This window comes from Parambassis ranga, chromosome 1, assembly GCF_900634625.1.
Source record: "Parambassis ranga chromosome 1, fParRan2.1, whole genome shotgun sequence".
Classification (NCBI taxonomy): domain Eukaryota; kingdom Metazoa; phylum Chordata; class Actinopteri; family Ambassidae; genus Parambassis; species Parambassis ranga.
This window is the reverse complement of record NC_041022.1, coordinates 1,982,550-2,010,115: the sequence shown is the minus strand read 5'-3', so window position 1 is coordinate 2,010,115 and position 27,566 is coordinate 1,982,550. Positions and strand designations below refer to the sequence as shown.

Sequence of the window (27,566 nt, the reverse complement as noted above, 5' to 3'; positions counted from 1 at the left end):
TTTTCAACTGCATGTAGGACTGTAGAAAAATATAATAGATAAACCATCTAAAGAGCATTTATATTATTTTATTTTATTTTATTTTATTAAATTAAATGTTAAAAAAAACTAAACGTGCCATTTAAAGTGACAATAACAAAATGTGTCATAATTTAACAAATTTAGTTATAAATTTTGCTGGATTTAAATTTAATTTTTTGGATAATTTACAATTAAACATTTATTGTTAAATTGGTCATTTTAATTTCTTTAATTATTTAATTTAAAATTAAACCTAAATATTTAAAGTTTAAATTTAATTCTGGGTACAATAAATAGTAAATAATAAAAAAAAAGATTACATTATTTAGATAATGTGAAAAGTCTGTTGCCTCAAGTTGAGGTGTGAACGTTTAACAGCACTAGAAAATGTTTTTAAAATGTTATGTTATGTTATAATACTCACATGATCCTCTGACAGCTCAGTGAAATGTCTCTGTTCTTTCTCTCAGTCATCATGTCTGCTGGAGGAGAGAAATCCAAGTCTGCTTCCCAGACTGATGGGAAGGCGGCTCAGAACAAGATGTCTGACATGGGCATGATGTCCTACAAGGTACGACACACACACACACACACAGTAATGACAAACATCTATAAAAGCAGTGTGTTTTGTTCGCACTAATGTAACAGTCCTCTGAGCGGCCATGACCTGCTGCTGGTTACATCACTGTGAGTGATGTCACTGTGGAGATGGCCGTCATAACGACACAGACCCTTCATTCTAATCTCCGTCCTTCCTGTTTGGACAGTCTCTCCGTCCCTGGGTGTCAGGACTTTAAAACACGTTTTTGCTCTTCCCTCAGATGTGTGTGTACGATCAGGAGAACTTCCAGGGCCGCTGTATCGAAATCAACAACGAGTGCATGAACGTGTGTGATATGGGAATGGACAGGGTGCGCTCCCTGCGTGTCGACTGTGGGCCGTAAGTATCCAAATCCTGCGCCGCGACACGCGCACACACACGCCCACCGGAGAAAGCAGAGTCCCCGGCACCCACACACCATGAGCAGCAACACATCACCATAATGTGACACTTTGCATTTTAGGTGGTTAGCAGATGCTTTTATCCCCCAGAGAGTGCAGCAGGAGAGTGAACTTCAGATCCTGAAGCACGAACATTACAACACACACACAGCAGTAAATGGCGTCAGGGGGACGTTACACATCAGTGTGGCTCAGTAGGAAGTAAAAGAACACAATAACTCCCCGTTCACACTGGAGAAAGTCATTCCAGCTAGAGTAGGATTGAGCCCAGACAGCCTTTAAGCTGGATGCGTTCAGACCTATTTTCAAATCTGGCTAGCACACAGTTGTGTCCGCACTCAATCCGGCTTCATCCAGCATGTTTGCTGTCCTCCAAACCACTAGGTGGCGCCTCGTAATATACAGAGTCCGTTCACGCCGTGGTAGGACCGCATGTGCGCATGCGTTTTTTTGTCCCGTGTCGCGCCCCGTGAACCGGAAGTAGCATGTCGCTAGCCGGATTCGCTCGCCACATTTGCGTTCACACCTGAGCCACATTTGAGCCAATCCGGCTAGATCCACCTCTCGTGGGTGGATCTAGCCGGATTGAAATCAAACTGGATACAGCCGGATTCGAGGTGTTCACACTCAGAAAAAAACACATCTGGATTGATCAGGATGTGGCCGAATCCTGTTTAAGCCACATTTTTTTCCCCAGCGTGAACGGGGTATAAGTGAGGAGACATCTTGCTCCTAAACACGCAGCCCTTTGTTTCCTGTTCTTCCACATCAACCTGAGGGAGGTCAGTTAATCGCAGCGTGACTAAACACAGTGATCCTTTTCTTCCCTCAGCTTCGTGGGTTTTGAGCAGATGAACTTCTGCGGTGAGATGTTCATCCTGGAGAAGGGCGAGTACCCCCGCTGGGACTCCTGGAGTAACTGCCAGAAGAACGACTACCTGCTGTCCTTCAGGCCTGTTCGCATGGATCCCGAGAAGCACAAGATCTGCCTGTATGAGGTCGGAGAGTTCAAGGGTCGCAAGATGGAGATCATGGACGACGACGTTCCCAGTCTGTTCTCCTACGGTTTCACCGACAGGGTGGGCAGCATCATGGTCAGCTGTGGAACGTGAGTATTGATTGAGGCATTTACGTCGAGATTATCTAGTATCTGTGCGGTAAAAAGGAGGCTACACCCAGCAACCAGTTAGCTTAGCTTAGCATAAACCTTGGAAAAACAGAGGGAGGAACTCAATTAAATTGTTGTAAAATCCATGAAAAAACAGTTATTATGTGCAGGACGACAGCTGGATTATAATTTAGTAATTCTGCCAAACCCCTTGGAATTATATAAAGAGCTTGCTAGGCTACTGATAGCAATACCCATAAATGCATATTAGGTATTTTCCACATTCCACAGATAGCAGTGTGTTCACATAAGCTATAGTAAAGTGTTGGATCCACTGCTGTTGATGTTCCAAGCAGCCATATTGGATCCACTTACACTTTCTTACTGGGACGTTCTGGTAAAATGGAATGTACCATAATTCTGTGTTTTATGGGGAGGCGAGTACTAGCTAAGCAATTAGGTAAAGGCTCATCTAGCACATACATATAGTCTGTTATACACCCTAAAGGTCTTAGTTTGTTAGTTAAAACCATTCAGGTAGTTAGCGTCTATGCTAGAAAATCCTAACATCAGGCGTTATCTTACTGTAGCAGGTGAGTGAGGATGGAGGATTGAAAGTTGTGGAGCTGTAGCTGAATGTTTTTGTTGGGATTTTTTTTTCATGAATGAAATATTCATATTATTTCAAAATAGCCTGAAGTTTAAAGAGTAAAAGGCATCGATGTCTGTCTGCAGCTCAAAGGGTAACTGCATTTACAGCTTCCAGGTGCAGAATCATACATTTTTCAGCAGTGCTGACCACAAACTCTGCCAGAAAAAAGTTCTGCTCTGTGCACGGCTGTGTGTGTGTGTGTGTGACGTCATTCACAAACTAGCAGCATAATCAGCAGCCTCTGAGTCCTCTAGGTGTTTGTCTGGGAGCGAGTTCAGGAGGCTTTTTCATCAGCAGCGAGCCGAGGGTGTCATGCACGTCAGCAGCTCGTTGCTCTCAGAGGCGTGGCAGGCAGAAAGAACACAGTTCCTTATCTGCTGTGATTACTTGTTTTCAGTGCTCCCTGCTGTCTGAAACAAGCAGCTGGGAGGCAGCCTGCGCCGTAGTCTTAGCATCTGACAGCATGTATACAGATCGATGTGTGTTTGCTGGATGTTTATCCTCCCTGCTTTCTCTGCAGCTGTCTCTCCAGCATCACATTTCTCTCACTTGCTCATCTTTCAACCTTATGTTTTTCCTTTCTTGAATAAATTTGTTCTGTTGAATCTTTTTTTTTTTTCTTTGCAACCTTTGTGTAATCTTTCACGCCTCTTTCCCCTCCTCAGCTGGGTGGGTTACCAGTTCCCCGGCTACCGTGGCAGCCAGTACCTGCTGGAGAAGGGCGACTACAGGCATTTCAACGAGTACGGTGCCCGCTGCCCCCAGATGCAGTCCATGAGGCGTATCCGTGACATGCAGTGGCACCCACACGGCTGCTACACCATGTCCTCCAAGTGAAACCCAGCGAGGGCGAGGAAGAGAGGGACCGGAGGAGAGGCGGAGGCCGAGGGCGGGTGTAGAGATGGAGCGGGAGGAGGGAGGGCAAGGAAGGAGAGGAGGAAGGAGAGGGTGTAACTTCTCCTCTGTCCCCAGATCTCTGGCGGTTTGAGTGCAATACAGTAGACTGTTATTTTTAGCTGTGATCCAGTGACCAATGAAAAGTTATACAAAGCTGAGGAGATAATTGCACCAACCACAGAGGCTGTCATCTGATCATACAACACTCTCCATTTTTGTTCTTCCTCTCTCACTGTCTCTGTTTGTCAGCTCTCAGCTCCTCACTTACTTTCCTCTCTCTCCTCCCCTCCCTCTCTCTCTCCCCCTCACATGCTTCTCTTCCACATCTCACTGACGTCACTCACATCATTAGAGCCCGACTGAAAGAGAGATGGATGGATGGGGTGGGTGGGTGGATGGGTGGGGGTGGAGGGGGTAACAAGTGTGGATTTGTGTTTGTTTGTGTGATGGGGGAACTGAGACAGATGAAAACCACAAAAACAAAAGACAGTGTGGCAGATTCTCTGAGCTCAGCTCCGTCAGACACATCAGCCCTAAACCCCAATAAAAGCATCTCTCACATCCTGCTACACTTGAAACGACGTCTCATTTAACAGTTGTGATCGTGACCAAGCCGCAATCAATAGCTGTGAACGATGGAACAAAGTGCTGCGCGCGACTGAAACCTTCTGGCAAACCCACAGAAGAGTCATCCCCTGACGAGGCAGTTTCCACTGAAAGCGTCTTTCAGCCCGTTGTTTTGGTTTTCATGGCTGTTCTACTGCTTCGCTTCACTTTTTATGAGCGAGCCGGTGAACATGACGGCTAAAGAGCCAAACAAACAAGGGCAATCCGGAACAAGTGTTAGTTAAAATGCTTGCCAGTTAAATACATTTACAACATACTACACAGTGATATAGTGATGGCAGTTTTACTTATGTAGCTCATTTAAAATTTAAAAGTGCTTCATGTAAAGAAAGGAAACCCGTTATCACTACTGAAGTATACACAAAAAACTAGGGATGTTTACGTGATTTCAGACTCGATCGGAATCGGACATTACCTCCCGATCAGGACTCGGATATATATTTATTAGGACTCTCAAAGTTAATGCCTTCTGTGCAGGGAGACCTCGATGTGCTGCGTGTGTGAAATCTCCCAGTACCGCAGCCACACACACACACGTTTTGCCGTAACGAGTGCCTTTATAGAAAGTATCGGATCGGGACTCAGTATCGGCAGATACTTAAAATCAAATGACTCAGACTCGGAGGCAAAAAAACCTGATCGGGACATCCCTACAAAAAACCACCACAAAAATACAGATTAAAGATCAATTACTATACCAGACTGATCATTTTTTTGATCTAAAACACTTAAATGAATGAATGAATAGTCAAAAATAACTGTGTATGTTTAGAGCGGGATGTGAGTACATCTATCATATAGTGGGACTTGATTTCACATTAAGAAAATAAGACTTTATGATCCTTTCCAACACATCTGCAGATGTATGACGTTTCTCTGAGTTTACACTGCACTAATACTTCATGTCTCGGTCGATGGCACTCCGCTGAAGTTTGCTCGTAGAACCTTTTTGTTCCTGTCATCAGCTCAAAGAGAGCGTTGCTTTTAACAGACAGCGCTCCCAGACAGGTAGTTACATGTTAATATCACATCATCTGTGTTTATGATCACATACATCATCACTTGAGACTACAAGGCTTCGTGTCACTGTCCATTCTATGCTGTTTATATTATTAGGAATATATTCTCATGTATTTCTTGTCAACCAACCCTAAACGCGTCACACTTGGCAACGAGGTCAACCTCATTAAGATCAAACTTTCAGTCTGCTGCTTCCTCAGAGTCGCTCTGAGAATGTCCTTAACTAAGGCCTTTTAGGCTAAGATAAGAGCTCTCTGAGGGGATCCTTAGACTCTTTGTGAGTTCAGCCCCTGATGTGTGGCTCTCCAACCAGAATGAGAACAGTCAAGTCAGGACTGATGCAGCTTTTAGCCAAGAGGCATGCAGTCAGTGTTGTCATCAATCGGTGGTGTCAAACTTGTAAACAATGGAAGAAGCAGTGCCAACAACAGCCCCAAAAGGCCAGCAGTCCACATCAGTCGTCCTCTGAAGCACTTCAAAATGCACTCTCGTTTCTATGTCTCCCAAAACAAGCCACATTTGAAAGATCACACACATATCTTTTGTAAATGAAACAAAAGAGACAGAGAGAATCAAAGTGCACGTGTGTTTCAGAGGACAGCAACATTCAGAGATGCAAGTGATGCAAGACACTTGTAAATATGAATATGAAGCATCAAGAAGGGCAACTGTGAGTGTGAGAACACATCAACTTTCCCTGTGACCGTATATCAACACATCTAATTAACCCTAACGTGTCTTTGTAGCAGCCACACCTCGTCCTCCTCTTCATTTAATCAGCTAGAACTGAACATGCATTATTAAAGAAAAATATATCAGTCCCACTCCCTGCTGGAACTAAAACACACTGCAAAGTCTGACATCATCATCATCATCTTCTTCTTCCTGCAGCTGTATTGACTGACTTCACAAACATGAAAGAACTCAAAGAATACACTCTCTATTGATCTGTTAATTTTAGAGCCCATCTTGAGGCAAATTGAGATTTCTATCCTCAGTCCTCCTCCCACAGTGCATTCACTCACAGATTTGATTTGTGCTGATGGAAAATAAATTGGACCAACAGTGTCAATCTGTCTGTGTGTGTGTGTGTGTGTATTGCACACACACCATATTACTGTATGTGTTGAAGCTTTCTATGATTTCATGCATTATTTATCTAAGAGAATGCTGATCGTCGGTGCGGTCTGCACACGTCAGCGTCGCACTCCACATTTAAAGCGTTTTGGGATCAATTATGTAAAAGTCTGTTACTTCTTCTCCTGAGAACGATCAAATATTCAAAAACACCATCATGTGATCTGCACAGACGGGCATCGGAGTGACGTCAGAGCTGATGGGATTTATAGAACGGGCTTTTAAACTGTGGTGAGTGCAAGTCATGCAAACATAATGAGGCCGGTTTCTGGAAAACTGCATTAGAGTAATATTCAGTCATTGTAGCACAGTGATGCATGCAGGGTATTCATAGGATCCTCTGTCTCACTTCCATTAGTTTTCTATCAGCCCTCTCCACTCCTGTTGACCCTTCCTATTCAACAGTCAACAAAAAAATGATTATTGATGAAGAGGACTCGGTCTAAAAGAACAAAAATGCTGCTTATTCACACAGTTACAGGAAGCAGGTTGATGTCTATTTACAGAAGTTTGTTACCATGCTACATCATGTCTTCTTGAAAAGAGTTTTCTTAGAAACTCTTTATAGTCCTGTGGCTGCTTACATCAAACACCTGCCTGATCTGATGTAATCCAGCACGAACCCCTGCAACACCTTTGAAGCCTCCACTCTTCCATTGTGTTGGATTGTGCGTCAGACAGAAACAATAGATAGAAAGGAAGTCTGATGAGTGTGGTCAGCTTGGTTTATACTCGTGCCACATACAGTGTGTGTCCATACAGAGGCAGCTGAGCTCTGGTTCCGATGTGTGTTTACATTATGGGTCCTTATTTAGGAAAGTAGGTGGAAGAAAAATCCGATTTTGGTCCTGTTTGAACAGGCAGCTGTGATTCACAAGCTGCAAGGTTGCTGGTTCTATCCCCAGTTGCACCATATTGAAGTCAATATATTGGTCCTTGGAAACAGAACATATCTCTATGTGTTTATGGGGGGTGGGACTGTTGGTTACCATGGTGATGGGAGAACGGTTTTCCTTGTAAAACATGTTTGATATTATAAATGTAAATCTTTATGTGACCCCTTACCCTGTCTATTAATGGCTAACATTGAACCAGGGAGTCAGAAAACCCTTGTGAAGACCCTGCCTGTATCACCACCATCACCAAACCTGCCTCCTAAGGTGGAATCATATGACACTGGGCACTACATTAGCATGTTTCTTCAGGCCATCTAGCATAACCATGTTGTTTGTGCGGACATGTTGCACTAAAGCGTCTGTTTTTAACATCCAGTAGTCTTCAGTGTCAGGAATGGACAACACAAGACATGGTCAGTTGCTCCCTTTCAGGCAATGAATCATATTGTGTAACCATGGTAACCGAGATTTTTCTGATCCATCCATCCATCCATCCTTTCATTCTCTTAAACTGCTTTATCCCACACAGGATCGAGGAAGACTCAAGCCTATCCAAGCTGTAAAAAGGTACCCACCCTGGACAGGTCAGCAGTCTATTGCACAGGGCCAGTCACAACTACAGCCAATATAGAGTCCACAATTAACCTAATATTCACGTCTTTAGATTGTGGGAGGAAGCTGGGGGAGAACTCCACACAGATAAGAGAAGGGTTTGGACCATGAACCTTCCTGCTGTGAGGCCTAAACCTAACCAAGACAAACTAAACAAACTAAACTAAACTAAACAAACTAAACTAAACTAAACTAAACAAAACAGACTAAATTCATGGATCGTTGTATTTTTTGCAGTTTTAGCTCTGGAAGCTCTGGAGGTCCCGTGGTTTCTGGGCTTTGTTTGCATGCAGACAGTTTACCAGCTAATCTGTAGCATTTTCCAAGTAAACAGAGCGTTATAGATATCCTCTCTCCACTGCAGCTCCACTGTTGATTATCTATTTTCTGTTAGTGAGAGACGTCTGCTGGGTTCACTAGAAGCCCTAATCAGCTGATATTTGTCAACAGCTGACTCCTGGCACTTACTCCATAATAAGGCTTTGACATCAAGGGCTCGGGCTCCACATTGTTCAAGAGCTGGCCCATCTGTCTGAGAGTTGAGACCATGTTGAGAGATCAAATAGAGAGCTAATTGTAGCTCATTTGAACTCATTTGTGTGGACTGATGCAGACCCTGCACTCACTGGCCAAGTGGAATTACAGAAAACACCACTTCTATGTTATAACTGATGAAAACGAAGTTTATTTCTGCAATTAATCAAAACTTGAAGATAGTTTTTCTGTCTAAAGCATCACTTCAGATTAACATTTGTTTGGAAAGATCAGGATTAAAAATCAAAGTCTTTAAGTGTGTAAGAGAGAAGTGGGTTCAGCCCGACTGCAACACTACAGAAAGAATACTAAAGTTTTAAAAATTCTGCCAGCAGAGCCTCTGAAGCTGCAGCTGGAGTTTGTGTGTTGCAGAGTGCTGTTAATAATTTATTGATTTTTTGCATTTTAAATGACTTCACTGGCAGATTCTGGGGCCAGCGATGGAAGAGTTTTGTGTTTTGTTTTATCCCAGTTGCAACAACAAAGCCTCTGACTCTGAGGCAGCTGCATTGTTTGAGCTGCTCCGATACAGTTACAGTTACCAACTCATCACAAAGATGATGGAGTCATTTATTATTGTGTAATTGTGTGTCCATAATAGTCAAATCAATGCAAAATGGTGCTTTACACTAAAACAAAGGAAACCAGAAACCAGGCGAGGGGACGCAGAGACGTGGACAGACACTGGGAGAAGGACATGAGGGTAAAGAGACACAGGTGGAAACGATGAAGGTGGAGCAGCGCAGTCACAGAGGAGAGAAAAATAGTGAAGTGAAACAAACACGCATTACATCCTTACCTAGAAAACAAACACGAGGTTGATATCTCAGTCCTTAAAAACTGAACATGAAAGTGTTGCAGTCGCAGAAATACGTCTTCACCGAACCCCTAATGTCGAACCTTCACCGGAAGTTTTGCCAAATGGAACTAAATGAAACGCAACCACAGGTGAAAACAAAACAGAGCGCAGTATCAGGGGCAGTGTAACCCAAGACTCCTGAGGTAAAGTCCGCCACGCTCATCTCCAGCCTCCTACTTTTACGGCTAGTTTGATCACATGCTCAGATGACGATAAGCAATATGATTATATGGTCCGTTAGCATAAACAGGACTGTGTGTTATATTTAGTGGATGATTTATTAACCTGTTTTCTTTGTAAAAATGTGTTGGACACACAAGGACCTAAACCTAAGGACCTAAACCTAAACCCAAGGACCTAAACCTAAACCCGAACAGGCAGCACAAAAAAACAAGGAAACTGACACTTAACCAGCTAACACAGGAGGGCAGAACTCAAAATACAAGACACCAAACTCACTACAACCCTCAAAACTACCAAAATGGAGGGAAACCACAACAGATGCTGAGCAGCTTTTTCAAAATAGAAAAGAAAACAATGCTGTTGGAAACTCCTGCCTGCTCAGAAGCATTTGCTCTGTTCCAAACAGTTCAAAAACTGCCCGGAAACAGTTCCTGTGGGGGGGTACAGGCTGCCCTAAATCGGCCTGATAGTTCCAACCTTTTGATCGCTGCAGAGGTTTAACACCACATAAGCACAGACATTAATGTGAAAAGTAGAAACTCTGGTTCTCAGCACATTTTCAGAGTCGGTTCTGGCCTCAATATCAAAGAGATACTTCGGTGAGACCTGCATGCCTAAGAAGCCCTTACAAGACCGGCAGGCTTTAAAAAGAAGCTCTGACACTCGTACAAATTCTGGCAGGGTTTTAAAATTTATAAGCACCTCTGTCTCTTATTAGTATTTACTCAATGAACTCATACTGAGGTCACAGCCAACATAAGGTTTCAAATATGGCTTCAAACCTTCTGAGGGTGCTAATTATTTGGACTAAAGTTCCACTTTTTCGGAAGCTTACACCCCTTTCCTGCCTTTCTGTCTTCCATCATCTCTCTCCCACTCACTGCACATGTTCTTCCACGCTCTTCCTCTTTGTCCCTCTCGCTCGTTTTGCAGGCACCCACCGCCTCGCTATCTCCACCCTCCACCAGGGCCGTACTTCTCAAATAGTGGGGTTGAGGTGCCAGGGAGGGCATGAGAGGCAGGGGGACCTACAGTGGGGTTGGGCATTATCCAAATTTTGACACTGTCAAACGCCCTCCACATTTTATCCCAGTATACAGGGTTTCCTTAAAATCTGCAACTTTTCCCCCCGCCCGTCAAAATGTTGTGAAAATAGTCCCGACAAGTACAATTTGAATTTTGAATCAAATTACACGTGACGACAGATCGCTCCCTCTAGACTAGAGGCTCTAACTTCTCAAATTCCTCATTAGATTTCAGAGAAATCTACCCTGAGGGCGCTAAACTGGCCGAGATAGTTTGCGCTGTCCTGTCTCCAGTATGCCTGGAGAGAGAGAGAGAGAGAGAGAGAGAGAGAGAGAGAGAGAGGTGTGTCTGCAGAATCGCATCAAAACAGCGCAATATATATATAATACTTATTGCAAGTTGCAAGACTCCGCACACTTTAGATTTTAATACAGCTGCTGTAGCCCACAATTCACGGCAGGTGCATTATAAACAGCCTGACACATGTCAAGCGATCTTTTTCAGTTAATATAGTTTTTATTGAGGCTTTTTAAAAAATGCATATAGCGAACTGACTTTTTTTTTTTTTTAATTTGCAGCGTTATTAAACTGGTATGAGAAATGCCTGCAGAGCTCTCCTACAGGATCTCTGTCCTCTCGTCAAAAACATTCCCAGTGTCTGAATTTCTAAATCCCCTCACGTTTCATCCGTGTGTGGCGAAGTCTCTTCTACTTGAATTTCTGTTTGGGTCTCGGCTCCCTGAGGAGCTCAGACCTGTGGACTCCTTAAAAACATGTTTTTCATAAGCGTACCTCTGCTGGCCTGCAGGTCTGAATGTTGACAGGTTTTAGTGACCGTGTTTTAATGTTTGCTTTTCGTTGCACTTTGTCACCCTGTTTTAAAAAAAGAGGCACACACGTAATGTTTCATGTTATACAATAGCACATGGTTGTCATGCTAACATGTAGGTGTAGTAAGCTGCAAAAAACAGGCAATTTACACATTACGCACTCACTGCACTCACCTTGTTCTTTTCTTTTTTCTATCTGAGCCTCTCTAGACCACTTTTTAAATCTTTATTTTAGCAGAACAGGAAACATCTTCTCATGTTTTTGTGGCTACTCGACAAGAATAGGAAAAATGTGGAGTCATTTTCAGCAGGGGCAGGCTTATTTTAGTGAGTGATGCACCATTTTCAGCACTCCCCTCATTATTTTTTCATCCTTCCTGCCTGAAATAGGTCTAAAAATTGTGGCGGTTTAAACCCAAATCTTTCAGAACACATTCCCTCTCAATCCAGGAATAAACTCTCGCCCTCTTTTTTTTAGTTCGGCCATCTTTTTCCCCCCTTCCCACTAAAGAGAGGCACACTTCACCTGTCACACCGACTCCCAGTCTATAAATACACAGGCAGATAAGACACCTACAAGGTGCTGAGGCTCCCTCACTATGCAGTTAAATGTGGACTGGAGGAGTATTGACGTCAGACTGATACACACACAAGTTAACACACACATATGGACGATCATGTGTGAGCAAACCAGAGCACATGCCAGCTCACACACACACACATATAACAGTGTGTACACACACATTCAGGATCTTATTTTCAGCCCTGCTTCTGATGTCACACTGTGAATTGGGACCGTCTCTGCAGCAGAGCATTATGGGATATAAGAGCTTAAAGATTCCTTGCTAAATAACAGGTGCAGAAAGAAAACGATGACCCAGTCTCCACCTTCTCACTTCCAATTTCAAGTCTACACCTTCTCCATCTTGTTCATTGAGCAGTTTATTCTCTGCAGCTCTCCTGATTGGCCGCTCAGACAGGTGGTCCTCCAACAGTGCTCCTGTTCATTAGCAGCTGATGGAGGTGCTGCAGCGTGTGCTCACACTTTCCTTCGTCAGGGGCCCTCAGGTCACCGTGTGTAGAGTCAGTGCAGTTTACATAACAACACACTGAGCAGATCTGTGGAACACCGGGATGCCTGCAGGGACGCTAATGTAATTGAATGTGTACGGTTGTCAGGTGTGATTTAATGAGCTCATCAGAACTACAGTCACATGTGTGAAAAAAGTGACTTTAATTAAGTTTAATTAAAGTTATATTACCATGAACCAGATGTAAATTCCAGATGTTTGCCTTATCAAATAAACAGAAGCAATAAAACTATAAATAAAAAAATGAATGACTGGAAAGGGAGGAGACAGCTCATGTGTGACACCACTGCACATCGATCTCAGCCAATACAGAGGGGATCATTTATACGTTTGTGTTGCATCGATGGCGTAGCCTCCCCAAGCCCTCTGTGGCGCCGCATACCCCTACGCATTGTCTTGACGCACACCTCCAAACAACATTACAACGTGTCAAGGCGACACATACCGCAAGCGCTGTGATTAGTTATTTAGGTAGCAACGTATTTTTCTGTTATTTCGGACTTCACACTCCTGTATTTTTATAAACTGATTATGGACCAGATGGAGGAACGACTCATCAATGAAGTGAGGAAATACGATCATTTATATCAACTCGTCATCTCCTGACATGTGACGTTATGTTACGTTAAGGTTAAATAAAGTATGCAAATATGATCATATCATCCGATGTCATCCGATCATGGGGCTAAAAAGTGACGCAAAAGTCAGAGTTAGAATAAAAGTAAGGTTGGGGACGGCGAGGTTTATGCAGCGTGGTGGATTTTCACTCAGGAATCAGAGGTTCAAGTCCTCCTGACACTGAGATCCAGTTTCATCTTTATTTGTGGTTGAATCTGGCATAAAAAATGACTGGGTGAGGTTAGACTTCAATAATAATAATAAGTGCCTAAAACCATCTTAAAGCGCACAAACACATTTTACAAGAAAACCCGCACAGTTGGACGGTTGCTATTGGCTATTGGTTTGGCCGGCATCGCGGCGAGTCACATGAACACGTAATGATGCGGCAGTTCAGGAGAATGTGCAGGTACTACGGTGCTCAGGTTGGAAAAGGTTTGTTGACCCGTTGTCTTGTATACCCGCCAAACAAACGAACAAAATACGAACCAAACATTGTATTTTACAGCTTAAGTGTAACGACATAATGACATACATTTATTTATTTCAGTGTCTATTTTTTCTTTTTGTGGATTCATTTTTTTTCCCTATTCGGACCTCCGTACATCAGAGTGAAGTCATCTTCCCACTGACTGCACTGTTTCTCAGCAGGCTGTCAGAGTAACACACTCCAAACAGATGATTCTCTGCATTGTTTTCTGCTATCAAAGACACAGATCTGTGCCCGCGGTCCGGTGTGTCATCGGCACTAATTTTACAGCCATTTTTGAATAATACAATCCTACGTGCAGCCTTATTAGTAATAAATAGAATTGGCAGTAATTTGCGGCCTTTGTTGCGTGTTGAGTGGGAGTGTACAATTTTGAGTCTCATTGTTGGACTCTGAGCGGCTCATTGTTGTAAGCTGGAGGTAAAAGTGGGGTAAAGTGTCGGACCATACGGAGGGAACTATTTCCTGCATACGTTACCCATTCATAAATACATTCCCACACATGTATATGTAGATACACACACACACACGCAGGCGCGTTTAGCGCAGCACGACAGTTGGTGTGCGTCATGTGGTGTTGATGCTCATTCTATGAAAAGTCTGCGGCTGACTGTTGAGTGATGTAAGATTGATATGTAACTCCTCTCCTTTCTGCTCAGACAAACGAGTGGGTGGTGCAGCTTTCAAGAAGATGGATGGGGCAAACAGAGAGAGAGAGAGAGAGAGAGAGAGAGAGAGAGAGAGAGAGAGAGAGAGAGAGAGAGAGAGAGAGGGGAGTTGAGATTTTTTTGGCACATTTTGTGAAAAGAAAAAAAGTTCCTGGCAGGTATTTCCGTGATATGAGACAGGTGATACGTTTTCGGAAATCAACCTGTTAAGCTGTGAGTTATGTGTAAAACGAGGGATGACAACATTCTTACCACCTATCGCTCGCCCCCGGTCTTTAACTCAATCTTTCTCCCACCTTGTCTCCCTAATAAGAGCCCCTGTGTTTTCCTGTTTTCCTCTCTCACATCAGTCACTGTCTCTGCCTGCAGCCCAGGCCGCTTCCCTCTTTAGTTTACTGTGTCTGCATTACGCGCCCATCTGCGTCACGCATGAGGCATGAGGCATGCCTGAGGGTTAAAAATAACAGATGAAAAGGGGAACAGACGGATGCAAGGAGAGAGGTGAGGAGGACTGATGAGCAGGGGTGAGGAGGCAGGCAGGGAGGGAGGCAGGGAGGGAGGGATGGAGGGAGGGATGGTCTCAGAAGCCAAAGCCCACAGGACAGAGAACAGAAAAAATCCCTCTGTTTAATAGTTCATGCATTGAGTCCATTATCAGTAAATGTGGTGGCTGAAGGCTCGCAGCCAGAGGTCGACACACAGACCCTAATCAAAGAGTTCCAGTTCTAAGAGACGAGGGATAATGGGCGGTGTGAGAGGTGTGTGTCTTTGAAAGTGTGTGTGTATTTTTCTCTTTTAAAGCGACAACAGAGAACCTGCAAAATGTTAAACAAGGCAAAGAATTTAAGATAAATGTATTTGGATTTGAGCTAACGTTTGAAGACGGCCTGTTTTCTGATCATTTCAACGAGCAGCTGCATCATCACCTGAATACCTGCTTTTATTCTTATTCCTTTAGAACTTTACAAGTTTGCCTTCGGACAGCACTTCATGTGATTTGACTTTTATGTGTAAAGTAAATAATGCACTTTTTTCAGGTTAAGGTAAACTTCTGGAGCCATAAGTCTGACCTCTGACCTCTGCCCACTGCATGATGTCATCATCTGTTTTATGTCTTTTGTCTTATTTTTTTTTTTTTTACTTCAATGCAGCCAAAGTGCCAAAAAAAGTAAAAGTTAGAGATTTTTATGTATTTATTGCCATATTTATTTACTTCAGGGTTTGTGTCGTAGCCATATTAATGTATTTTTCTATGTATTTATGTATATTGTTTATATAGCCTATTCAAATTTGACTGAAATGGCTTTCCATGGATGACCTAACGCTGTAGTCTGCTGTATAGATGGAGGTTTGGTGGCAGGAATTCCAGTTGATGTTTTAGGTTAAGGTATTGATTACAGATTAAATACTTTGTCATCTATCACTCTCAGGCCTGGAAATATTGATGTAACCAGCTGTTCCAGTAGTTCCAAGCCGCTGCTAAAATCCAGATTTTCATCCCTCTTTTTTTTTCGATGCATATAAGGATGCACATGTATGGAAGTTTGCCTTTCTTGTGTTATGTGTTTTTTTAGCCTGTGATGAAGGGAGGCAGATAAAAATGGTTGTTGGTGATGACATAATGTTACATTACAGTTATTGATGGAGGTGTGGTGGACAGTTAGCTCGTCCGTCTGTGGTGCCATGTAGTGCAGATCAGAGATGACTCCGTGTGAAAGGTCAGGTTAGAGGTGTTGCTTTGACATTCTCTCCTCACCTGCCCACACAAGAGACGAAACAATCAGTGTAACTTAACTTTTTGACCTTTGTTTGTCAAGATATTGTTATATTATCATCATTAAAAACATCTTCTGATGGCCAGAAAATATCTTGAGCTGTGTGCTGTTGGGGCGTCTGCACCTGTTTTCTCCTGTTACATTCCTCTCCTCACTGCTACCTGTGTGTATATATAGTTGTCAGTCTGTTGGTAATGTACAAGGCGGCTGTTGCTTTTTGAGATGACAATGCTGTCAGAGACAGACGCTTGCAGGTTGCTGCTGTAGGTCTGTGGCAGTTGTTGTATCTTGAGGAGGCTCTGCTGCCTGCAGTGGTTTAACATGACAACAAAGGTCCAGATTTAAAAGTGCATGAATGTTTAAAAACCCACGGAATGGATTTAAAAGTGTTTGTTCAGACAAGTGAGCAGATGAGATGACTGCGTTTGCTAATTTTAGTGATAAATACATTCAGACATCAGCAGCTTCGGTCAGAGTTGGAGGATGTGTGAACGTCGCAGCATCAGTGTGAGAGCTGCTGCGAGCTGTTGGTGATCAGTATTCCTCCAAACGGGAGGCCGGCTGCGTAAACCAGGACGTGTTTACATTGCATCGTCTGTGTGGAGGCTTTAAGTGCAGTAAAAGCAGTTTACTGGTCTGGGCTGAGTAACAGAAGTGAGGCGATGATGAGCTATATTCAAAAATCAGTGCGCCATCAGGAGGTGACAACCCAAACTCCAGACTTTCACCCAGGAGACGGCTGTTTGTGCCTCGTCTCAGATAAGAAAACTTTCTTTTTAGTCAAATTTAGGCTTCAGATTCAGGTTAAACCAGCTTTAGACAACATGCCATCATGGGTCGACAGCGTGAATGTGCGATATATATAGTATATATAGTATATATATATAGTATAAAGCTGGGCAGAAGTCCAAAAGCACGAGCGAACAAGAGGGCTGTGGCACATAGTTACAGATTTTCGTAGGATTTTCTGCATCTGAACCAAGCGGCACCCTTCGGGGCTCAGACTTGAAGCCCATGCGGAAGTGTCAAAACTTGTAATTCACGCCGCAACAGCTGGGGGCTGGCTCCAAAAGCGAGTAATTTCCCATAGACTCCCATTAAAATGGCCGATTTCACAGCAGAAATGAACATGTTTACAGCCTGGTACAAAAAACCACTCTGGTCTCAGATGATAGGTTCTCTTCTAGTGTCAATTGTACGGGGGTGAATTTTTTTACAACTCACTCGTTTCAATTGTATTCTGACTTAAAATTTCGCCTAATTATGGGCGTTGCCGCTTGAGTGACAGACAGTTGACGTATCACAGCGTGAGTTTCCTGCTTCCACGATCGCCCGCCCCCCTAAACCCCGCTCGTGCCCCCCCTCTTTGTCCATATTTGGAGTTTTGGTGGACGTGACGCTGCCAACATGGCGGCGGTCATCACGTCCCGGAACCTCCCACCGAGCCTCAAAACGGCTCTTCAGAAACAAACGGGTGACGTCACGGAAGCTCTGTCCATAGTTTTTACTGTCAATGATCTGTAACAAGCTTCTCCACCATTTTTATAGCTGTCATAGTAACAAGTCCAGCCCCAGCCATCACATTTACATAAACAACGTTCTCCCAAACACAAACTATCCTTCTTCCTCACTGCAACCACATCATGTGCACTACATGGACAAAAGTGTGTAGACACCCAGCCACCAAATGTGTCCACTGGCAAGAGAAAATGTGTCGACACAAAGGTCAGGTATGGATTACATATATGATATCACACATGTAATCCATACCTGACCATTTCGTTCAGTACGATTCAAAAACATTTTGACAATACTAATAGTCATGTTGCATATGTGTATGACTGCGAATAGAACTATGGCTGCATTTCAAAATAAGAGAAAACTGTATTCTGCATGTTCTCAGAAACATACAATAAAGTCTTCCTTTTTTCCCTCTCTGCACGTATCGCTATCTTTCTTTTTACCGTCTTTTTATGTGTACCTTGCCTCTACCTCTCGTGTGTCCTCATTAACTAAACCACTACCATAAAGACTACAAAAGCTACCCCAGTTAAACACCCCATCAGGTTTAACATTATAACCTTCGGGGTTCAGACCCAGACTCTGACTAATGATCTAAATCCTCATTATATTCTCTAAAGCTGCAAAAATGATTCAATGAAGGCACATTTTCAGGAGTATTTCCACTGGTTTGGCCATAAAATGGATCAAAACTATTTTTAATTAATCATGGATAATCAATAAATAATGCAAACAACAGATCTAATAGACTGCAGCATTAAGATTTCATTAAGACTTGTCTTTTTGGTAGTAAAAGACAAGCATGATCAGAGCCTAAATGAGTCGCATTATGAAGCCAAAGACTGCAGTCAGTCATCAGTGGCAGAACTTATGAGACCACAGCACATCTGAGTGTAGAAAGTTCTGGAACGGTTAAACTTAACCTCATGTTTTCATGCCTACATGTTATTAAACACAGAGTGAGTGTACCTCCACCACCCGTCTTTCCACCTGTCGTTGTGAAATAAGGCGAAGGGTACCTGAACAGTCTGTATGTGGTGATGTGTGACAGAATGTGTTGCTCTCACTCTTTGTTTCCTGTCTGCCTCTTCACTCCCACTGCTGCGGTGCATAAAACTCTCTGACACGACAAATATAATATCATTTTCTCCATTAAATATTGAAACTGTATCTTTTGGAAACACATGTGATGCTCTTTTTTTGGACCACTTCTTCTTCTTCTTCTTCTTCTGTGGTTGCTGAGATTCCAGATCCTACATAGCCTCATGTGCGTCACATCACTGACGTCAGCTCACTCACATATGGATTGAGGTTAATATGTGCCACAAGTGTGTGTGTGTGAGTCTCTCTTTCGAGGTTTGTCTGTCACTTGTTTGTATAGACACTCGGCCAGATTGTGTTGTTGAAGGATGCTTTGTTGGATGAGGCCTGACCAAGGTCTTCATGGACTTTCTCTTAAAAGGTTTATTTCTCATTTTCACAGGTTGGTTGTGTATCACACCTCTATATCCTCTATTAAAGACGGGATTCAGGCCATATCCTGCTCTAGACTGTTTTTTTTTTCCTCAATCTGAACAATTAACTAAAGCCGGATTGATTGATTTCAATCCAGATAGATCCACCTCTCAGAGGTAGGTTGAGCCAGATCTGCTGAAATCTGAACACGAATCCGTCTAGCGAATCTAGCTAGTGATGTCATACGTCCGGGTTCACAGGGACAGGTCACGTGCAAAAGCCATGTGTAAACATTTGTCGAACTACGGAAGCTTTGCCAGGTTTATTTTTGACATGGCTACAAAGGAACTAACTGTGTTCTGGACAAAAAAAAACCCCTGAAAGACTGAACAAATGAAAGAAACTGCATGACGCATGCGTGCACCCTGTCCTACCACTGTCTGAACGGGGTCTGAATTTCAGGATGCGACACCTAGTGGTTTGGAGGACAGCAAAGATGGCGGATTGATCACGGACAAGTCTGAACAGGGCCTTAGTTACTTTAGCAGTTTACAGCTCATCCACTCACAGTTTATAGAAATACAAAGTGGCTGTAACAATATTACAGAAAGGCTGGTTTAATTAGGTTTTAAGAGACACAACACCCTGTGTAGTAGGAGAGGGAACATTTTCACAAGAAAAAGCAGACCTTACACCTGAAGAGATGTGTTAATAAGAAAAATACACTTTGAGACGCACACAGGTGGAAAAAAGCTGAGATGATTTTTGGAGGATGATGACGTGAATAATGTGAGAAAAGACTTAAGCTGTGAACTTCCGTTGGCAGAGGTAAAACCATTAAGTGAGCTGAATCGACCTGAGGCAGATGGAGAAGAATCAAACACTGTCACACATCAGAGGAAACAAAGCGGCTGTTTGATTAAAAAACTACTCCTGCTGGATAATATGTGTCCTCTACACCCTGATCAGAACCCCGCAGACAAAGCACAATTTCAATGGGAACAAAATGAAAGTGTGTGTGTGTGTGGTCACTGCATGAAAGCACTGTGTCCTTATTCTCCCTGCAGGAAAGGATCCAAGATGAAATCAAGATGGCACAGCCTGCATTTCCTCTGACACAACACAACACAATCAGTAAAAAATACAGACCTCAGATAAAAAGCCTCTGTGTCGTATTTTAACAGAAATTAAACATGTTTTTTCAAAGAAACGTACTAATATTATCAGCCCATTTACGACAGTAAAACAACAGTGGTAGAATTTGACAACAACAACAACAACTGGTGTTTACCGAATCTTGCAGTTCTTCAAGTGGCCACTAGAGGCTGGTTTCCAAAAGTCAATTCCTATAGATCTCCATGTTACAGTTCTAATTTTTAAACTTTAATTAGATTTTTTTTCACTTAAACATTTTCTCTGTCACTGATTCTGTTCATAATTTTTATGGACAGAACTTCTCGGGCCCGCCAAAGGGTGGAATGGGGTCCACATCAGGGGCCACATCCTTATTTTTGGCAGAAGATGTGGTCCTTCTAGCCTTATCAAGCAGACCTCGACCCCTCTTTGAACCGGTTTACAGCTGAGTGCGAAGCAGCCATAATAACAATCAGCACCTCTAAATTGGAGGCCATGGTCCAGAAAAGGGTCTAATGCCCTCTCAGGATCAAGAATGAGTAACTGTCTCAAGTAGAGGAGGCCAGATAACTTGGAGTCTTGTTCATGAGTGAGGGAAAAAGGGTCTGTGGAGATGGACTCACATTTGCAGCCAGCCTCTAGTGGCCACTCCAAGAACTGCAGTCTCCTGCTAGCTTCAAGTCTAGAGGTTACCAAAGTGTCCCTGATTGTAAGTTTAATGCTCTGAAAGGATCTAAACCAAAACAATCATCAAACAACAGCAACAGAAGATGAAAATAGACGATATCAATTTCCGTTTCCTTACAATCAAAACAAACAGTGTGTCTTGTTTATTGAACTAAATGAACAGTGTTCACTGTTGACACTGAATCAATAAACACGATGCACAGGTCGCAGCTCTGTGGCTGCCAGGAGGTGTTAACACAGTCATATTTTAATCTCAGCCTCCAGTAGAGTTTGCTGCTGCGTGTTCAACATGTGAATAATTATGGATTATGACACCTGTCTGCGTTTATATGCACCTGTTCTCTAAACTGTGACAGCCATCCGGTCCGGCGGTCAGGGAGAGAGAGAGGTCCCCAGGGCCTCCTCCCAGCGTCCTACCCAGATACCCAAAGCTCCTAAACTGGTTTCTCTTTGAGAATCTGAGAATTCAGTCACTCAGGCGCTTGTGTTTGCAATCTCCAGGATTCAGTCACTCCCCACAGGCCACAGGTGAAGGTAAGAACATAAATTGACTGATAAATCTAGAGCCCCAGCTCAGTTCTCTCTTCACCACAACAGACAGGAGCATCACTGGAGGCGCCTGCCTATTGCCCTATTCTCCCTCACTTGTGAACAAATCCCTGACATACTTGAACTCCCCCACTTGAGGCACTAACTCAACCCCAGCATGGAGAGGACAGTCCACCCTTTTCTGACTGAAAACCCTGGACTCCTATACAGAAACGCTGATATGCGACAGTTTCACAACAGAAGAACGACAGAAGAAGATGAGGTCAGTAATTTAATATATGTAAGTGGCTACATGTGAAATGTTTTGCCCTCACAGGGACTGGAAATAATGCAGAGAGATGGGAGGATTTACCCAATAAAACCCCAATAAAAATGTTCTAATCACTTTCATGTCCATGGCTAAACCTAAGCACGTGTGACAACACTGGTCAAACAGGAGGTCGGATCATTTCAGAGCTCTGCTTGTTTCTTGCATGCTCATGTGGATGCTATCATTTAAATATATGATGAGTTAAATGAGGCGGAGACCCAGCGAGAACACTGCTATTTTTTGTTTTTAAACGGCATAAGACTGAAACATATAAAACAAAACTTTATATAAATTTAGCCCCTGTATTTTTCTTTATTTCGTTGTGCTTTACATTACATTGTGATCATCTCTTGTAAGAGCTTTAGAAGACAGAGAGACAAATACAGTGTGTTGGGAAAATGCTTTCAAGGTTTTGGTAATTGCAAGAGGAAGCAGGAAATGGATGAGAGAGACAGAGAGAGAGAGAGAGAGAGAGAGAGAGAGAGAGAGAGAGAGAGAGTGCCTGAGGAGGAGGAAGAAGAGGAGGACAGAGAATTGTAGATATTGATCTGAACACATGCAAACATGTATGGCTGGGTGTTATACAATTGTTCCTGTAGCGATGAAAGAAGGAGGACAGGAAGTAACAGACCAAAGAAAGCAGAGTGAGTCCAGCCGCCCAGGATCGCTTCATAAAAACACTCAAAGGATAAAGTTTCTGATGTGCCTTTCCAAACTGGGATGAATACGAGCATGTCATAGTATTAAATGCAAGAAACTATAATGGCACAGATAGAGCAGGAGTACTGGATACTCCATAAACTGAAGCTGCAGTTGGAAGAACGTTCAGTTGTGGCCACTTCCTGTCTATCTTCATTGACCTCTGTCAAATAAAGTCGTATTTACTTAGCTACCTAGATACCTAGTTTCTAAATAATAAATTAACTAGGTGTCTGGTTAAAATGCCCCCCCCCCCCCCCCCCCCGGTGGGGTGTTCGGAGCTTCACCAACCAGTAGGAGGCCCCGGAGCAGACCCAGACAGAAACAGCATGAACCGACAAAAACAAAGAGGAGGTGAAAACAACCAGGGAGGGAAAGAAAAGTAAGTAAAACAAACAGAGAGACACACAGAAACAGTACTTTCAAAATAAAACAGGAAAACAAACTACATAAACTAGGAAGACCAAGGACTTAAAGGAAATGAGGCTAACATACCTGGGATCATGACATAATGGGATCAATAACAACATTCTAAACATTTAACACATTTAGTTCCAAGACAATAACCTAACAAGTTACTTTTGCAGCGTGACATCTGTGTTCTCTTCTTTCAATGTTCTCCAGACAGGAAACACTACACCAGTGGTGATCTGTGTTAGTGAGCCAGCTAGCTTTATTCTCAGATTATCAAAAAACGGCTGAAAACTTCAACCCTGGTTCATCATCGAAGTGGACTGACGGCAGGACCAATGCACCTTAGCTTTAACTGCAGTGTACAAGTGAATCAATATCTGGGCTACCCTTAATGGTAAAAATGGTTACTATTAAGGATGGGAATCAAGAACCAGTTCCAACTCAGAACCGGTTCCAACTGACCGATTCCATCGGAATTGTACGCCTCCTACGTTATCGATTCTTCTTAACGATTCTACCATTTCCCTGCACGACGTTTTATGTTTTTCCTAAAATTTTGCATCACTGTTAATTTGCGTCACACTCTTTGCAACGACTCAGACCATCCACCACACGACGAGGTAGCATCATGGTGAGGAGAAAGCGATCAAAAGCCTGGCTTCATTTCGCCAAACGGAACGAAAATTCTGCCGTGTGCAATCAATGTATGCTATGATATCATGTAAGGATGCAAATATGAGCAACATGCTAAAACATTTGTCAACCCAGCATGGAATTAAATACCAAGAATGTCGTGTGCTAACGTTGCTAGCCAAAGGTCCACTGGTCAGCTGGAGCATGTCAGAGATGTACTGAGGGGCGAGACCATGAAGGGATTTAAAAACAAATAAGAGAATTTTAAAATCAACGCGAAAAGGAATCGGGAGCCAGTGCAATGACTTTAAAAATGTACCAGTTAAAAGCCGTGCAACAGCATTCTGTACAAGCTGCAATCGTGCACGTGAATTATGAATAAAGCCAAGCTACATATAAACATCTGTCAGTCTTGTGCAGACATAAGGTTGGGAAAAAATAAAAGATTGCTTTTGGTGCAGAAGACTGTGTAGAACTTCTTTTCTGCCATTCAATGAACTATTCAGGGATCGATAAGAGAATTGATAAGGAATTGGATTGATAGGCAGAATCGACAATGGCATTGATACTGATAAAAACTTATCAATTCCCACCCCTAGTTACTATGGTAATTTATGATGCAATGTGCATAATGTTTTAAACAGTGCACAACATTTGCCAATTTAGAAGGAAAAATGAACCAAATAAAATATGTAAAGGTAGCCTGAGAGGTTGTTAAATATTATTTGGCGGTAAAAGAGTTTAAACTATAACAATTTTGGATTTAGTTGAATGGTCCAGTGAAAAGCTTAATTACAAAAAGAAAAACATAATCTTCTGTATATTGTTTCATATGTCAGGTATTACAGGGGGTCATAGTTGGTGATGTGGGGTTTGTATAGTTTTGAAAAAATAAGAATTTGTTTGTGCAGTCTGCTTTCTGGATAGTGTACTCCCATGACAAGTAGCCAAGTTTTATAAAAATATGGAAAATATGATCAAAATCCACTCAACAGAAGCCAAAACATAGTGAGTTTAGTGACACTGAATACTACATTTCCCATGATGCAGCATGCCACTATTGCTGTTTTTTAAACTAGCAATCTGTAATATGGACTTTTTACTAAAGGTTTGTACTTTCCAACAGCCATCATGGATTAAATGATGCTGGTGCCGCCGCAGACATGAAATTAGATCATACTGTTTTCATAGGCTGATTAGTGCAACTGGGAGTATCATAAGTGACGACATATTCCCTTTAAAATAAAGAGAAATTGTACTTTTATCTACAACAATGTAAAGACAAACAATATCACAAAAGGAATGACGTCCATCCCTTAAATGTCTTTATCTTGGAAACAAGTTCCCTTTAAAAGAAGACGACTCATGCACAGTCTGCAGCACAATGGGCACCAGCCCATTGTGCTGCAGACTGTGCCAGTGTGTGGAAAGACAGCAGCAGTATATGGTTAAGCGGAAGCGGTGACGCCAAGGAAGCAAACAAATTAAAAAAAAAAAAAAAAAAAAAGAAAGAGGGAGGGAGTATTGGAAGACAAAGAGAGGGGAGGTGAGCTAGATGACGAAAAAAAAAAAAAAAACCACAAGCTTCTTTGTGAGAGTGACAAGAGGACAGACGGTGAAAGATGCTGGTTCCTCTGTGAGAAACAGCCAGAACGTGCTGATGAGCAACATGCTACTTTGATAAAAACACTATGATTTATGTTGAGTCACCTTTTGTGTTCCTTTGTTTTGTCGTTTATGTGTTGTCAGTGTTTTTTATTTTACTTCATGCACTGTCTACTGTAACCACTGAGAGGCGTGTGTGTGTGTGTGTCCTCTTTATTAGTGTGAGCCTGTGGGACGCCTCTTCACCGAGCTTCACAAGCCGCACATTCAAACACGGACACTTCACGGACTGACATGAATGCAGAAGTCTTGCTCTCTTAGTGCTTATTAAATCAGCACCTCCTCTTAAATCAAGAGTTGTGCTGGGCAGAAGGAGCCTGAAATCCAATAACTTTAACATCCTCATCACAGACACTGAGAAGAGAGGGATGTGTGTTACCGTGGCAACAGACACACCTCTAATAAAGTATCCCATCACCCTCACTGACATCATTCCTGAGCCGCTGACGTCACGTGGGACAGAACTGCGCAGCCACACCTTTGCAGCAGAGAACGCAGGAGTCTGAAAGTCAAATGAGTTTGTTTCTGGGAGTCTCACACCGCAGAGTTTAAGGCAACAACATGCCACTGTGTGTGACGCACTCCTCAGCTGGTAACCAACAACCGAGCAGAGAGAGGGAGAGACAATAAAAAGTGATCCAAACACAGATGGACAGATAGACGGTGCTGGCAGATGTGCTGGAGTGGGTGCAGGCCGGGGAAGCCTTGGTTTGTTTCTGTGTGTGGATTACACAAACACGAGGAGCATCACACTCATCCAGGAGACGGTTGCCTACACAGCACTGCGAACCTGCTGTGTGGGTGACTGGCACAACACTGATTGACTGACACGCCGTGGTGGCATTTAGACAAAATTTGCCTCAGAAAAGCAGCCAGGCAATGCAAATACACACACACACACACACACGTACGCACACACAGCTGGTGCCGTGGGCGTGTGTGTGTGAGAAAGGGAAGCCTGTGAGGTGCTGGTCCCGGATGGTCAGTGGGCACCAAAGCTTGTGTGCGTCCACAAGCCCAGATAAGGACAAAGCAGGGGGTGTGAAGGAACAACAACACACACTGTGTAATCATGGATCTCCTCTATTACTCATGTGTTTATCATGCCTGTGGCTCATCTAAACAAAACGGAGATTGTGCCTACTGTATGCAGCCATGCACACGCCCTTCTGTGCGACTCTCTCCTCCCTCACACGCTCATCTGTTCGGCCGCCTGTGCACTTTTATGAATGAGCGTCCACATCATTGTATCTCTATTTTTCCCCTCAATGTCAGACTATATAAAAAAAGAAATGATTATTCTTCAAGGTTAACTCTGAGCTAGTCTGGTGCTGCAGATAGATTTAACTGGAGTCTTATTGTTGTTGCTGCCGCAAAGGTTAGTTTGCTATAATTTGAAAATGTTGCCTGCGTGAGGTCACACAGAGAAAACACGTCTTTAGAAACCATGCTATGAAATGTCACACTCCCGATGCTGGAGCTCATTATGCTGAAAGGATTTACAGTCTGGCTTTTTCCAAACTGAAGCTGTCATTAAAGCAAAATGAGTCATACATAAGCAAACATACCAACACACAAAGCTTGCATTGGTCTCTGAGAATATGTGATACCTATGTTGGCTTAAAAAGGTGCCCACGTATTCTTTGTTCTCTCTCATTCCTTAGATGCTACACTAACATTTCTGCTCAATTAGTAAGTCAGATGAGAAGTTAAATTCATCACACTGTCATCGTCGCAACGATTTTACAACACAAGCACTGACAGCTTGAGGCACAGACACACAACAAAACAGACTTGAAGTGGCGTGCCTATTCAGGCATCTGTTGTGTTCTGGTGTCGCTCTGCTCTCCGGATTCATTAACAGCAAATCTGTCCTCCATTTATGAACCTAATTATCTCTAAATCTACAAATCAGACAGAGAGGATGAAGCTGTGACGACTAAAAAGAGAGAAAAGTGCGCATCCTCAAGTTGTTTCAGGTATCCACATGTCCATAAATAGTGAAATAGGCCCACTCCGGCCTTCTTTTCTAATGATCACAGTCCTCATCATCGATAATTATGTCAGGAGCTATAATTAATGTTCAGACAGTATGACTGCAGCATGTCGTAGATAACCTCCACAACAAATACTACTCAATCAATCACGCTTGTTTTGAGTGACTCTCTTCTGGCACACAGTTCTCTCTTATGGCTGAATCATAATTCGGGGGCATCCTCCTTTCCAAAGACAGAAGTCTTATTCTGTTTCTATCTTTCTGTCTGGCTGCAGCGCGCCGGAAACGGACCATAACAGTCTCTCATAGCGCAGGCCAGGAAGCGAGCTGCGCGCTCTTCTCCTACCCATCCTCCGCTCCTCCACAGAACCCAGTCATCATTACCGGGCACCGTGCCGTGGCTCCCTCCCTTCTCTGTTTCTACATTCACTTTTTCGCCCTCCCTTCTTCTTGTTTC

General features: G+C 43.0%; 2 protein-coding genes across 2 annotated transcripts in view; one reads left to right on the top strand and one right to left on the bottom strand.

Moving 5' to 3' along the window:
- The window catches only part of cryba1l2 (crystallin, beta A1, like 2), a 35,964-nt gene that overhangs the window by 7,386 nt on the left and 1,012 nt on the right, over positions 1-27,566 (bottom strand). The window contains exon 2 of the mRNA XM_028405250.1: positions 446-585. The gene's annotated coding sequence lies outside the window, so the exon portion shown is untranslated. The remainder of the gene's footprint in view (positions 1-445; positions 586-27,566) is intronic.
- LOC114435542 (beta-crystallin B1-like) lies at positions 497-3,620 on the top strand. The gene is made up of 4 exons (XM_028405273.1): positions 497-592; positions 843-961; positions 1,856-2,131; positions 3,449-3,620. Exons 1-4 carry the CDS (start codon positions 497-499, stop codon positions 3,618-3,620), a joined length of 663 nt encoding a protein of 220 aa, XP_028261074.1.